Consider the following 15,246-nt stretch of genomic DNA (forward strand, 5'->3'; position numbering starts at 1 on the left):
TCAGCCCTGGAAGATTTGGCTGCTCAATGACCAGGCCATTTTTTGCGATACGGCACTGTGTCGCTTTAACTGACAATTGCGCGGTCATGCAAAGCTGTACCCAAACAAAATTGACGTACTTTTTTTCTCACAAATAGAGTTTTCTTTTGATCATCTCTGTGTTTTTTAATTTTTTGAGCTTTAAACAAAAGAGCGACAATTTTGAAAATAACACAATATCTTTTACTTTTTGCTATAATAAATATCCCACATTTTTTTTCAAAAAAACAAATTTTTTCCTCACTATAGGCGAATATGTATTCTTCTACATATTTTTTGGTAAAAAAATTGCAATAAGAGTATATTGACTGGTTTGCGTAAAAGTTATAGCATCTACAAAATAGGGGATAGATTTATGGCATTATTATTATTTTTTTTTTTTTACTAGTAATGGCGGCGATATGCGATTTTTATCAGGACTGTGATATTGCGGTGGACAAATTGGACACTTTTGACACATTTTTGGGACCATTGACAATTATACAGTAATCAGTGCTATAAAAATGCACTGATTACTGTATAGATGTCACTGGCAGGGAAGGGGTTAACACTAGGGGGTGATCAAGGGGTTAACTGTGCTCCCTCACTGTGTTCTAACTGTAGTGGGATGGGACTGTCTACTTGGTATGAACACATGATCTGTCTCTATTCCCCTGAAAGAACTGGGATTTGTGTGTTTACACACACAGATCCTGGTTCTCGCTCTGTCACGAGCAATCATGGGTGCCTGGTGTTTATTGCACCCACCTGGCACTCACATTGGCTCTGGGCACATGCTGCAGGCATGCCCCTAGTGGCCAAAAGGAAAAGCAACGTAGTCGCTGTTGACTGAGAGCGGAGCTAGCAGTCGGCGTGCTGTCGCTGGTCAAACTGGGGTTACATGACTATTGATAGACGATCTCTACATGACAAAATACCAGCAAAAGAAAAGGAAAAAAATAAGAAAGCTATAAGACCACAAGTCCCAGCATAAAACAATACAACCATACTGCTGGCACTCGGCACAATGACCAGAGGCCTATAGTAGAGAAGGGGTTTTAAGTCCAGGGAAGACTGTCCATAGGAGGTGTGATGATTTAACACCAATAATAGGCAGACAGCAAGAGCTTTAACATGAGCCTGGTATTTATTCAACAGCATCCATCTTACAGAACTCTCCACAGTTCCCCGCCCCCAGATCACATGACCAAAACTATTAACGGTTTCTTAACATGCATAAGGAACTAGCATAACAATTGAGCTTGAATTATAACATAAAGCATACACATCATTACATCTTGCCTCTCAAGTATGAAGCAATTAATATGAGACAAAGTCCCTCCATATCTTTGGTTTAATAGCTCGACCATAGCGAGAGAAAGTAATCGCTGGCTCATCATCTGTAGGATTGTTGTCCAGTTGAGAGTCACTCCCAGGATTATCACATGCTGATACCTTTATACTGTCCTCGGTATCCTCAGTAGACTCAATATCCGTGTTTAGGACTTCTGTGCCACTATGAGCTTGTTCTTTATCTCCATTGTCACCCGGTTCTTCTAATGATGTATCCGCAGCAGTGTCTGGACGAAGATGACGCCTGTTTCGTCTCAGTTTCTGTCCACACTTGGTCTCAATTATATATGATTTTGGTGAATTGGCTTCTTTGACAATTCGAGCAAGTTCCCATGTATTCCCAGTGACTCTGTGTCGCACAGCTTGCCCAGCAGAGAGTGGACGAAGGGATTTTGTAGATTTATCAAAATACAGTTTTTGCCTTTTCATGTTTATGATCCTCTGAGCTGTTACTCAATCCTGTGGAATAGACGGAGGCAGCAATTTCTGTGGTGCAATAGGCACTGTGGTCCTCAGTGTTCTACCCATTAGCAGCTGTGCAGGTGAGCATAAACCTTCAATAGGTGTTGCACAATAGTTTAACAGTTCTAGGTACACATCCTGCCCTGATGATTGCACTTTCAGTATAATGGATTTGGCTATGCCAACATACTTCTCTGCTAGACCATTGGCCTGTGGGTGATAGGGGCTTGTGGGTTTGTGCCCGATTCCCCATTCACACAGGAAGCACTGGAACTCAGAACATGAGAATTGTGGCCCATTATCAGATACAAGTTCTTCACACACTCCATGTCTTGAAAGTATTGTTTTGAAACCCCATATGACTGTTGATGCTTTTAAATTTCTCAGCTGCACTAGCTCAAAGTATTTGCTGTAGTAATCTACTACTATCAGGTAATGGTTGTCTTCAAAATGAAAAATATCTGTACCAGTCTCTGCCATGCCCATGAAGGAGCATTCCACAGTGTAAGAGGTTCCTTTGCATTGTGTTTTTGAAATGTCTGGCAGGTTTCACACTTCTTCACAAGTATCTCAATGTCAAAGTCCAAATTAGGCCAGTAGACCAACTCCCACGCTCTGCGCTTACACAGAGTGACGCCCAAATGCCCCTGGTGGATTTGTTTCAGTACTTCTGCCTGGTGTGACTTAGGAATGAGAATATGGTCACCCATAAATATGATATCCAAATGAATGTATAGCTCATATTTCATAGGCCAGAATCCCTGTAGTTCAGGACACAGCCTCTTTTGTTTTTCTGGCCAGCCATTGCACATGACACAAGTTAGTTTTTCTAGGACTTTATCCTGTTTGGTGTCTTGTCTTATCTTCTCCAGCCCTACATCCGATATTGGAATGTTCGCTAGTACTTTATGTACCTGTTCTTCCAACTCAGGTTCATCCCGTGTTTCATGTCCTTCTAGAAACACCCTAGACAGGGTATCTGCCCTGGGAATTTCCTTTCCAGGCTTATACTTTACTGTGAGATCATACTGCTGTAATTTCATAACCATCCGCTGCAGACGTGGAGGTGTAGAAGCTAGTGATTTCTGTAGGATGTACTGCAATGGCTTGTGGTCTGTGTCCACAACTACCGGGCAACCATATATGTACTGGTGAAATTTCTCACATCCATTCACAATAGCCAGCATCTCTTTCTCAATTTGGGCATAATTGGCTTGTGTTGTGGTCAATGCTCGTGAAGCATATGCCACAGGATGTCCTTGTTGAGTCAGTACAGCACCTAACCCAAACAGGGATGCATCCACTTGAAGTATAGTGTCACAGTTTACATCAAAATATTTCAGCATTGGCCCTGGATGTTTAGTGATCAGTTTTTGCACTTTGTCGAAAGTCTTTTCCATGTTTGCATCCCAACACCAAACAGCATCCTTCTGTAGCAGTGTATGTAGCGGTGCTATCTGTTGAGCAAGGCCCTGAGAGAATTTGGATAGATAGTTGAAAATACCTAGTGATGTCTCCAGCTCCTTTCTGGAGGTTGGGGCCTTCATGTTAAGAACTGCTGTAATCTTCTTTGGATCAGGCTTCAAGCCCTCTTTGGTTAGTAGGTGTCCAAAATATGTAACTTCTACCCCAATTTGCATTTTGTTTGGATTGAGTGTAAGATTCTTCTCACGACACCGATTAAGCAAAGCAGTAAGGTTTTTCTCATGTTCCATTTGATCCTTTCCATAGACCAGCAAATCATCAACTATTACTTGAACACCCTGTAGACCAGCCATCAATTTTTTGTGATTTCTTTTTAAATATTTCCTGTGCAGATGCTATGCCGAAAGGTACACTTGTGAAGCACCATCTACCCAAAGGGGAGCTAAAAGTGGTCAAGTAACTGCTGGCTTCATCAAGACGCAATTGCCAGTAACCAGAATGGGCGTCTAGTACACTAAATACTGTTGCTCCTACTAGCTTGTGCACTATATCCTCTATGGTGGGGATTTTGTAGTGTTCTCTCATTATGACTTTATTCAAATCACGTGGGTCAATGCATATTCGAATTGCACCTGTGTTCTTCTTCTCCACCACAACCATAGAACTGAGCCATTCCGATGGTTCTGTGACCTTTTTTACTACTCCCAGCTTCTCCATCCTAGTGAGTTCTTGTCTGACTTTATTCACAAGAGTTAAAGGTATTCTCCTTGGGGCATGAATGACAGGCTGTGCACCCTCTTTTATATGTATGCGGCTTACACCTGGGAGGCACCCCAGGCCCTTGAATAGATCACAGTACTCACGTTTAATGTCAGCCTCTGTCAGACCTCTGTGCTCACCATCCACAGTCATTATGATCTTCACAAGTTCAATCTCTTTACTTGTTCTGAGACCTAGCATGGCTGGGGCTTGTGTTTCTATCACAAACAATTGTAAAACCTTTTCAGATCCCTTGTATGAACATTTTGCATGACAGCGACCCATTACTTTCAGCTTTTCACCACCATATCCCATTAGTTTCGCTAGGTCCTGAGTCTCTAAGGGGGATTCATTACTGAGGTGTTCCAGGTATATGTGGCTTGGCACACAATTTACTTGTGCTCCTGTATCTATTTTGAATGTGGAGTTTTGTTAGCCCCTATCTGTAATGTTACAGTTGCTTCATCTACAGACTGATGTGTTTTTTGTACTGCTGCAAGATATATTGGGGTGCAGTCTGTGTCTGACCCTGCATTGTCATCATTGTCCTCCATGGCGTTTCCGGTTTGTGAAGACAGTTTACACACCCTGGCAAAATGTCCTCTTTTCTTGCATGTACGGCATATCTGCCCCCTTGTTGGACAGACACTATTTTTATGGTGCATGTTTCCATAATATCCACACGCTTCTTGTGTGTTATTTGTCCCAGTGCCATAGGTGTTCTTTATTTCTTTGTGTGTTCTTTCTTGCCCATATCTGCTGCTGTGATTTTCTATAGCATTAATCTGGAGCTGTGTTCCTTCCAGTACCTGCATGTCCTTTCTTGACATTTCATATGCTCTGGCAATTCTTATGACTTTCTCAAGATTTAAGTCTTCTTCCTGCAGCAGCTTTTCCTGAACTTCCTTAAACGTACTGCCCATCAGAATGCGGTCTTTTATCATATCTCCAGCATCATAGAAAGCACAGTCTTTGGCAAGCAAGTGCAGCTGTGTTACCCATTCATCCACAGACTCACCTCCACACTGCTTCCTCTCATAAAACAGTTTCCTTTGCACTGTGGAGTTTCTCCTTGGGTTGCAGTACGCCTCAAACTTTGCAAACAGTACCTCTGTTTTCTTTTTGTCCTCTACAGTGATCTCCCCACTTGCTTGCCAGGCTCGGCACACATCACATCCTTTTTGTCCCACACATATCAGAAAGTGAGCTGCTTTCTGCTGATCAGACCATTTGTCTGCATCTGGTCCTGCAAACATAAGCTCTATCAGCTCCCTCCATTGTGACCAGTTTTCAGATACATTCCCCGATTCCAAATCCAGGGATGGAATGTTCTTTGTGAAAGGTACCCTTGTGAAGCGCCATCTACCCAAAGGGGAGCTAAAAGTGGTCAAGTAACTGCTGGCTTCATCAAGACGCAATTGCCAGTAACCCGAATGGGCGTCTAGTACACTAAATACTGTTGCTCCTACTAGCTTGTGTACTATATCCTCTATGGTGGGGAGTTTGTAGTGTTCTCTCATTATGACTTTATTCAAATCACGTGGGTCAATGCATATACGAATTGCACCTGTGTTCTTCTTCTCCACCACAACCATAGAACTGAGCCATTCCGATGGTTCTGTGACCTTTTTTACTACTCCCAGCTTCTCCATCCTAGTGAGTTCTTGTCTGACTTTATTCACAAGAGTTAAAGGTATTCTCCTTGGGGCATGAATGACAGGCTGTGCACCCTCTTTTATATGTATGCGGCTTACACCTGGGAGGCACCCAGGCCCTTGAATAGATCACAGTACTCACGTTTAATATCAGCCTCTGTCAGACATCTGTGCCCACCATCCACAGTCATTATGATCTTCACAAGTCCAATCTCTTTACATGTTCTGAGACCTAGCACGGCTGGGGCTTGTGTTTCTATCACAAACAATTGTAGAACCTTTTCAGATTCCTTGTATGAATATTTTGCATGACAGCGACCCATTACTTTCAGCTTTTCACCACCATATCCCATTAGTTTCGGTAGGTCCTGAGTCTCTAAGGGGGATTCATTACTGAGGTGTTCCAGGTTTATGTGGCTTGGCACACAATTTACTTGTGCTCCTGTATCTATTTTGAATGTGGAGTTTTGTTAGCCCCTATCTGTAAAGTTACAGTTGCTTCATCTACAGACTGATGTGTTTTTTGTACTGCTGCAAGATATATTGGGGTGCAGTCTGTGTCTGACCCTGCATTGTCATCATTGCCCTCTATGGCATTTCCGGTTTGTGAAGACAATTTACACACCCTGGCAAAATGTCCTCTTTTCTTGCATGTATTGCATATCTGCCCCCTTGTCGGACAGACACTATTTTTATGGTGCATGTTTCCATAATATCCACACGCTTCTTGTGTGTTACTTGTCCCAGTGCCATAGGTGTTCTTTATTTCTTTGTGTGTTCTTTCTTGCCCATATCTGCTGCTGTGATTTTCTATAGCATTAATCTGGAGCTGTGTTCCTTCCAGTACCTGCATGTCCTTTCTTGATATTTCATATGCTGTGGCAATTCTTATGACTTTCTCAAGATTTAAGTCTTCTTCCTCCAGCAGCTTTTCCTGAACTTCCTTAACCACTTCCCGCCCGCCCTATAGCGGATTGACGTCCGGGAAGTGGTTGTGTTATCCTGACTGGACGTCATATGACGTCCAGCAGGATAACATGCCGCAGCGCGCCCCCGGGGGCGCGCATCGCGGCGATCGGTGGAGCGGTGTGTCAGTCTGACACACCGCTACACTGATCTTGGTAAAAAGCCTCCGGCGGAGGCTCTTTACCACGTGATCAGCCGTGTCCAATCACGGCTGATCACGCTGTCAATAGGAAGAGCCGTTGATCGGCTCTTCCTCACTCGCGTCTGACAGACGCGATTAGAGGAGAGCCGATCGGCGGCTCTCCTGGCAGAGGGGGTCTGTGCTGATTGTTTATCAGCGCAGCCCCCCCTCAGATCACCACACTGGACCACCAGGGATCGCCACTAGGACCACCAGGGAAGGGGCAACATGTGGATGGCCAGGTATGTACCCCATGGCCATCCACATGTGCCCAGTGTGCCCAGTCAGTGCCAATCAGTGCCCACAAATGGGCACTGATTGGCACAATTATGTTGCAGTGATGCCCAACAATGCCACCCTTAGGGGCATCACTGCAAACAACCAGTGCCGTCAGTGCCACCCATCAGTGTCCATTCATGCCACCTGTCAGTGCCCATCCGTGCCCATCAGTGCCCATCTATCAGTGTCCATCCATGCCCATCTGTGCCAACTATCAGTGCCACCTATGAGTGCCCATCAATGCCACCTATGAGTGCCCATCAATGCCACCTATGAGTGCCCATCAGTGCCGCCTATAAGTGCCCATCTGTGCCACCTATGAGTGCCCATCAGTGCCGCTTACCAGTGCCACCTATCAGTGCCCATCAGTGCCGCCTATCAGTGCCCATCAGTGCCGCCTATCAGTGCCCATCATCAGTGCCCGTCAGTGCCACCTCATCAGTGCCACCTCATTGGTGCCACCTCATCGGTGCCCATCAGTGCCGCCGTATCAGTGCCAGTCAGTGCCCGTCAGTGCAGCCATATCAGTGCCCGTCATTGAAGAAGAAAACGTACTTATTTACAAAAAAATTTTAACAGAAACAAAGAAAAACTTGTTTTTTTTCAAAATTTTCGGTCTTTTTTTATTTGTTGCGCAAAAAATAAAAACCGCAGAGGTGATCAAATACCACCAAAAGAAAGCTCTATTTGTGGGAACAAAATGATAAAAAATTTGTTTGGGTACAGTGTAGCATGACCGCGCAATTGTCATTCAAATTGCGACAGCGCTGAAAGCTGAAAATTGGTCTGGGCGGGAAGGTGTCTAAGTGCCTGGTATTGAAGTGGTTAAACTTACTGCCCATCAGAATGCGGTCTTTTATCATATCTCCAGCATCATAGAAAGCACAGTCTTTGGCAAGCAAGTGCAGCTGTGTTACCCATTCATCCACAGACTCACTTCCACACTGCTTCCTCTCATAAAACAGTTTCCTTTGCACTGTGGAGTTTCTCCTTGGGTTGCAGTATGCCTCAAACTTTGCAAACAGTACCTCTGTTTTCTTTTTGTCCTCTGCAGTGATCTCCACACTTGCTTGCCAGGCTCGGCACACATCACATCCTTTTTGTCCCACACATATCAGAAAGTGAGCTGCTTTCTGCTGATCAGACCATTTGTCTGCATCTGGTCCTGCAAACACAAGCTCTATCAGCTCCTTCCATTGTGACCAGTTTTCAGATACATTCCCTGATTCCAAATCCAGGGATGGAATGTTCTTTGTGTTGCTGTTTGCTGCCATGATTCTTCTCACCCCACTTCTGGTACCATGTGATGATTTAACACCAAGAATAGGCAGACAGCAAGAGCTTTAACATGAGCCTGGTGTTTATTCAGCAGCATCCATCTTACAGAACTCTCCACAGCTCCCCGCCCCCAGATCACATGACCAAAACTGTTAACTGTTTCCTAACATGCATAAGGAACTAGGCATAACAATTGAACTTGAATTATAACATAAAGTATACACATCATTACAGGAGGTGCCAACGTTTTTTCTTCCTAGTGTTCTACTCTTGCAGGTGTTGCTATAAAACCCTGTTTGGTCATGGATAAAGAAGAGGCTGTGTGTCAATGAACATAAGAAATCTTCCTTTATCTTCATAGAATGCAAGAAGGTAAACAAAATCTTCAGCCTTTAGAACCTCTTTAAGTGATATTACAGATGAGAACTAGGAATATATACATCTTTGTATGTTTCTGATTATTAAGTGACATCCAAATCTCCTCTATCATTCAGGAACACTATGGCAATCTCTGACATGGTGATCATATAATATTATTCACAAACACATCTGTTGGGTTATGATGTCACAATACCTCACACAGATAGAAGCATTTTGACATATGAAGTTGGCAGGCTACAGTTTTTAAAGGGCAATACAGTAGTTCATTGGTGAGAACACGTTTTATAGATCCATTTCCTGCAATGAGCTTCTGGCCATGGAATAAAATGGAATTCAATTTATTGTTCAGAACTATGAACCTGGTAACAGAAGACAGACCCCAGATCCAGTATAATCGATGTACATAGATCATCATTATAATTTCTAAAGATTCAGATCTAGAAGTCCTCAGTGGAGTAGATGGTACAAAAGAAGTGTAATTATTCCAACACCATCTCCGCACCTTACACAAAGTGATTCCTGTGATAGATATACTACAGGTTTTATTTACCTTTCAGTTCTGGAGTCAGGGAATGTCCGAGTTCATCCAGCAGAATCTGATCTGGCAGACCCTCACCTATAGAGAGGAATATAAGATGATGGTTCTGAGTCATGTATGATTGAAGCTGACCTTTCACATACACCAAGCTACACATTACAATTATGTCCAAGCAGCAGAATATGATGAATCCTATGTTACATGTAACATGTTAGAGTAACGTTCTCCATATTCTGACCATATATAAATATACAGAAGTGATCTGATTAAGATTGTGTTCTGAATAGGGATGAGCTTTGAGTTCGAGTTGAACTCATGTTCGACTCGAGCATCGGCTGTTCGCCAGTTCGATGAACAGCGAACAGTTTGGGGTGTTCGCGGCAAATTCGAAAGCCGCTGAACATCCTTTAAAAGTCTATGGGAGAAATCAAAAGTGCTAATTTTAAAGGCTTATATGCAAGTTATTTTCATAAAAATTGTTTGGGGATCTGGGTCCTGCCCCAGGGGACATGGATCAATGCAACTTTTATGTGTATTGTCGGACCGGCAATTCATTAATAGCCGCGAGTAGTTTTAAATGACTTTTTTCCTTTGAAATGTCATTTTGCTGTCAGACTGTTCTAAACACGGGAAACATGCGCCCCTTTACAGGCATACTATAGACACCCCCCAGTGTAGTATGAGTCTATATTCATATATAACTTTAGTTATTGAATTACAAGAAACTTAGTAATAGTTTTAAGGTGATTAGTAGTTATGGGGTCCCCTGGAATTGAATATGCTATATTTATCCTGTATCGTATCATCTGTAATACATCTTTAATCAAAGCTAAGTAAAACTTTTTATTACATTCTTTGTGTTGTGTGTTTTAATCCTTGCATTTACTGACTACATATCTGAAAGGGTAAATATATGAATGAATGACTTTGACAAGTATCTATGCGTTTAAACTCTTGGAAAGGAAAGTTTGATGCTCATGCCTGTACTTTCAAAAGGAAGTTTGGTGTTATTCTGTTAGTCCAACATATAGTTGTTTTTATAAGCCTGGACATTTTTTATATTTTTCAGCCCTAACATAGCAGAATGAGATTTCCTGGACAGGTAAATCAGACAAAGAAAGTGGGTCAAGAGAACTTTAGATAAATAAGACGAGGTGGAAGGATGTAAAACTGTTATACATTGATTTACATGTGGAAAATACCCAAGGGGTGGGATATATGGGAGATGGACCATATTTAATAATGAGGAGTGTTTCGCATACATACTCATAATACTGGAAATGTGAAGGATGAAATTAATGAAGTCAGAAATGTTTATATTGGAGTACAAGCAAAAAGTAATCTTGAGTATTATAAACTAAACTAAGAATCTTGTAAGTCAAGGGGTGGAATGTAGTATGGGTCTATATTCATATATAACTTTAGTTATTGAATTACAAGAAACTTAATAATAGTTTTAAGGTGATATATATATATATATATATATCTATCACAGATGATCACAGATCTCACAGATGGTCACTCACAGATGGTCACATTGTCTCGGGCTAGTCTTTTGTTAGTACCAGATAAAACCAGCTTTTTTGCACCTTCCATCAAGCCTTTAAAAGGTCAGACAATAGAGAAGGCCAGTGTATTTCTTCTAAGGACATGAATGTGCCTAGACTTTGAACAGACCATCGCCTTCCAGAACTTTCAGTAGTTATGGGGTCCCCTGGAATTGAATATGCTATATTTATCCTGTATCGTATCATCTGTAATACATCTTTAATCAAAGCTAAGTAAAACTTTTTATTACATTCTTTGTGTTGTGTGTTTTAATCCTTGCATTTACTGACCACATATCTGAAAGGGTAAATATATGAATGAACCCATGAATAAATGTAACACAGAATTTAACCCCTTTTTACATAATGGCGCTGTGAGCAGGATATTTAACCCTTTCAGTGCTGGTTTGAAGTGCAGTGATTAATCCTAGTAATACTGTTGTGAATTGAAATGTTTTTTGACTATTGGGAAACTGTATTATTAGTGTGGACTGAGATGGGAGGTTTGTTGCTAGCTTTGCTTTGGTGGCAGTTAGTGGCAGATATGTTTGATTTGCATTGAATAAATATAGCAAAGGGGGTAGATGGTTGAATGTTTCCACTTATTGTGTGCTTAGCGAACCCCCGGCAAGCTTTAGATTTTTTGAGATATAGAACAGATGAGCTATTGACCGCGTTAGGTGGACGAGTGTCCCTTTCGCTGGTGCTCAAATAATTGTTCTTTGAGGTTTGAAAACGATGTGCAGAAAACAGGTAGGAAAAGGAAAAATGTGACCTGTGTTGATGCTTAGATTGTGATTACTGCAGTAATATATGTGTTGAGTTTAAATGTTGAACTCTTTTGTTGGTTGTTTAGCTAGCTATTGGTGAGGAAAAGTTGCTTGTATGGATGATATGTAAAAATGCATTTGGCTACTGATGTTTAAGCATGTTTAACATTAGAATAGTTAAGTAATGAAACTAAGGCAAAAGTTTTGAGAAAAGTGAGTCTTTTGTATGTTTAACTGAAAAGATCAGTACTTAGCAGGAATGGCTGCAGCTTGCAGCATCCCCCTCTCCCCCTGGACAATGGACAATAGTCCAGCATGTTGTGAAAGAAAGAGCTGCAGCTGTAGACTGTATTTGTAAGAGCCTGCTTGGATGGAGACGATCCCTTAAGAGAGGGAGATTTCCCCTTAACCCCCCTTAAAAAAGCTTGTGTCTGTGAAAAGCGGGACAGTGCTGAACATCTAAGAAATGCTTAATTATGTTGAAAAAATAACATCCTAGTTAAGATTGTTAGTTTTTGTTATGTAAATTTAGGATTATTTGAAACAAAGAAAGTAAATGGCTGATTGATGTTAACACCCTTTGAAATCCTGAATAGCAGTCATGATTATTATAATTTTATTGGTAAATGTAATAGTGTCATGTACTAGGATACAACACAAATTTTTTTTTGTTAATACAGAAGGAACCAGATCTATTCCTAGAAGTTTCGTAGATCTGTATGAAACATCAATATGAGTTTGGTGATGTATAATGTTTGTGCACAAATGTGATGAACACCATATAATGTTCTTGTGAATTATTTCAACCATGGTTAATGACAACTTTGAATGGACGTCCTTTAATTAAAATCCACGTGGTAATAATTAATTAAGTAATATGAGCTCAATTAATAAGGGTAATAAAAGTACACTCATGAATAACAGAAATAATGGCCATATGTTTTGTAGTTTGTGGAAAGTGTAAGGATATGATTGACTATACAGTCTCAATTTGGGTCTGCAGCTGGATCTTTAAATGTAGAATCATTTAGCAGTAGAAATAAGAGTTAAGATAGAAATTGCTGACAAGGTAGATCATGTAGCCTACTAAAAATAGTTCTTGTGAAGTCCCTGAACAGTTTGACATGACATGCTCTAACAAAGTAAATAGTAGATAAGAGATCAAACGACCAGCAGAAGCTATGTGTAGTTAATCAGTAATTAGTCTCGTACCATTTGATGTTGATTCTTGTGATTGGTTCTAAATACACCGCCTTGTACTACGCCTCTTATACTTTGCCTTGTAAGCATACTATATATACCATGAATGGTTAAAATATACTTTGAGTTAAAGCATCATAAACCTGTCTCCTGTGGTGTTTTGCTCTCGAATGCATTTGAAGGGTTTGATAGCCTGGTGATCCTACTAACATACTTAACTTGACAGAAGGAGAAAGAAGTCCACACAGGAACTCAAAGCACACGGGCAGGGGTAAGCCCTAACAGATGGTGTCAGAAGTGGGATTTGAACCCACGCCTCCACTATGACCTTTGCATTTAATGACAGCAATTTTTGCTGGGAGCATGATTGCTGAAAGAAGATCTTGTATGAGGTCTGAATGAGAAATACCTTTCCCATCTGCTGTTACAAATCCTCTCTTTTGCCAGATTTTTGTGAAGTCATGGACAGCACCAAATGCATATTTAGAGTCAGTGTAAATGTTCACCTCTTTCCCTCTATATAGTTGACAAGCGCTTGTAAAGGCTACTAATTCAGCTGCTTGTGCAGAAGGATATGGAATAGAATTAGCTTCAATTATCTTGTCAGGCAACTGAACTATCGCATATCCTGTGTGAAAAGTCCTGTCATTTGGTCGTGTGGATGAACCATCTACAAAAACATCCTCTGTTCCTAAAATAGGAGTTTCTAACAAGTCAGGTCTTGGTGTAGAGTCTTGTTGTATTATGTCCATGCAGTCATGTTCCTCAAGAGTGTTATCTTCAGAATGTGTAATCATAGCATGTAAGAAGGCAATTGGACCTGAGTTTGGGGGAGAATATTTAATTTCCAAATTTGCTGAGGAAGTAAGAATTACTTCATATCCAGAACTGCGCTGAGCTGTCATGTGTTGTGTGGTATTGTTTCTTAAAACATGTACTACTTGATGTGTAGTATGGAGAGCAGTGTGATGGGAAAGGGTCAAAGTTTGTGCACTTTCCACTGCAATTGCACATGCAGCCACTGCTCTCAAACATGCTGGCATACCTTGTACAGGTATTGGCAACATTTTTGAAAGAAAAGCAGTTGGTCTTATAGAGCTACCATGCTCCTGGGCCAAGACTGCCGCCATCACCGCTCCCCCCTCTCTACAATACAAATGAAAGGACTGGTTGTAATTAGGGATGCCAAGACTTGGTGATGCAACAAGAAGAGTTCTTAGAATCTTATAAGATTTGTGCATATCATCAGTCCATTGCAACTTGACTGGTTGGTCCTTGGTTGTGGCTGCTCAGAGAATAGAATCAAAATGAGAACAGTCTGGTATCCATTGCCTGCAATAGGTAATCATGCCCAGAAAAGTCATCATTTCAGTTTTTGTAGATGGTTTAGGCAAGGTAGTGATGGCTTTTACCCTGTCTGGAGAGAGTTTTCTTTGTCCATGGGAGAGGAGGAATCCCAAGTATTTCACAGTCTTTTGACAGTATTGAAGTTTGCTTTTTTGAGGCCCTGTGCAAGGTGTTTCATCAGTGAAATAGAGTCAGTCTGGCACCCTTCCTTGTCTGTATTGATGAGAAGGAGGTCATCTACATACTGTAGGAGGGTGGAGCTGCAACTAGGAGTCCATGACCGCAGGGTCTCCTGAGCTACTCGAGAGTATACTGCAGGTGAGTCCACAAAGCCTTGTGGAAGCCGGACCCATGTCATTTGAATTTTCTTAAAACAAAAAGCTAACAGTGGCTGTGTCTCCTCAATTGGAATTGAAAAATAAGCGTTACTTAGGTCAATAACTGAAATATTCAGCATCTGATGGTATAGATGTCAACAATGAGTTAACATCAGGTACCACTGGTGCAATGGGCTGTATCAGGTTGTTGATTGCTCTGAGATCTTGTGTAAACCTATAACCTCCCTTAGGTTTGGGTATTGGATTTATGGGTGTGTTGTAAGGTGACACAGTGAGTTTAACAACCCCATTTTGAAGTAAATGTTGTATGACAGGTTTAATTCCTTCTTCCTTCTCTTTACTGAGAGGATACTGTTTTACATAGATTGGAGATGTGTTAGGTTTGAGTGTTGCTTTGTAAGGTGTACAATCTATGAATCCTACATCAGTAGAGTGTTCAGTCCAAAAATGTGTAGGTACTTCCATTAAGTCAATCTCAAAGTCTTGAAACAAATGAGCCGTCATATGATCTGGTGGAGCAGCTGGAGGAACAATACATACCGTAGGTGAAGTAACATCAACTCCCCCTTGTGGTGAAAATTGAATGTTAATCTGAAAAATGCCAAGCAAATCTCTACCCAACAAGTTAACAGGACACTCTGGTATTATCATAAAAGAAAATTCTCCCAACAGTGTTCCATCCAATGTAGTCACAGTCAAAGGTGGGGTGCACCCACACTGTGTTAAAACTTCAGTAATGCCTATTGAAA

The 15,246-nt window shown here is 41.3% G+C and overlaps 1 protein-coding gene across 1 annotated transcript in view; it reads right to left on the reverse strand.

Annotated features, from left to right (window-relative positions):
- LOC141116660 (NACHT, LRR and PYD domains-containing protein 12-like) overlaps positions 1-15,246 on the reverse strand; it is a 213,073-nt gene that overhangs the window by 126,489 nt on the left and 71,338 nt on the right. Inside the window, exon 4 of the mRNA XM_073609053.1 lies at positions 9,308-9,373. Within this exon, the coding sequence (XP_073465154.1) occupies positions 9,308-9,373 (66 nt within the window). The remainder of the gene's footprint in view (positions 1-9,307; positions 9,374-15,246) is intronic.

The sequence above is a fragment of the Aquarana catesbeiana genome, linkage group LG13 (genome assembly GCF_042186555.1).
Source record: "Aquarana catesbeiana isolate 2022-GZ linkage group LG13, ASM4218655v1, whole genome shotgun sequence".
Classification (NCBI taxonomy): Eukaryota; Metazoa; Chordata; class Amphibia; order Anura; family Ranidae; genus Aquarana; species Aquarana catesbeiana.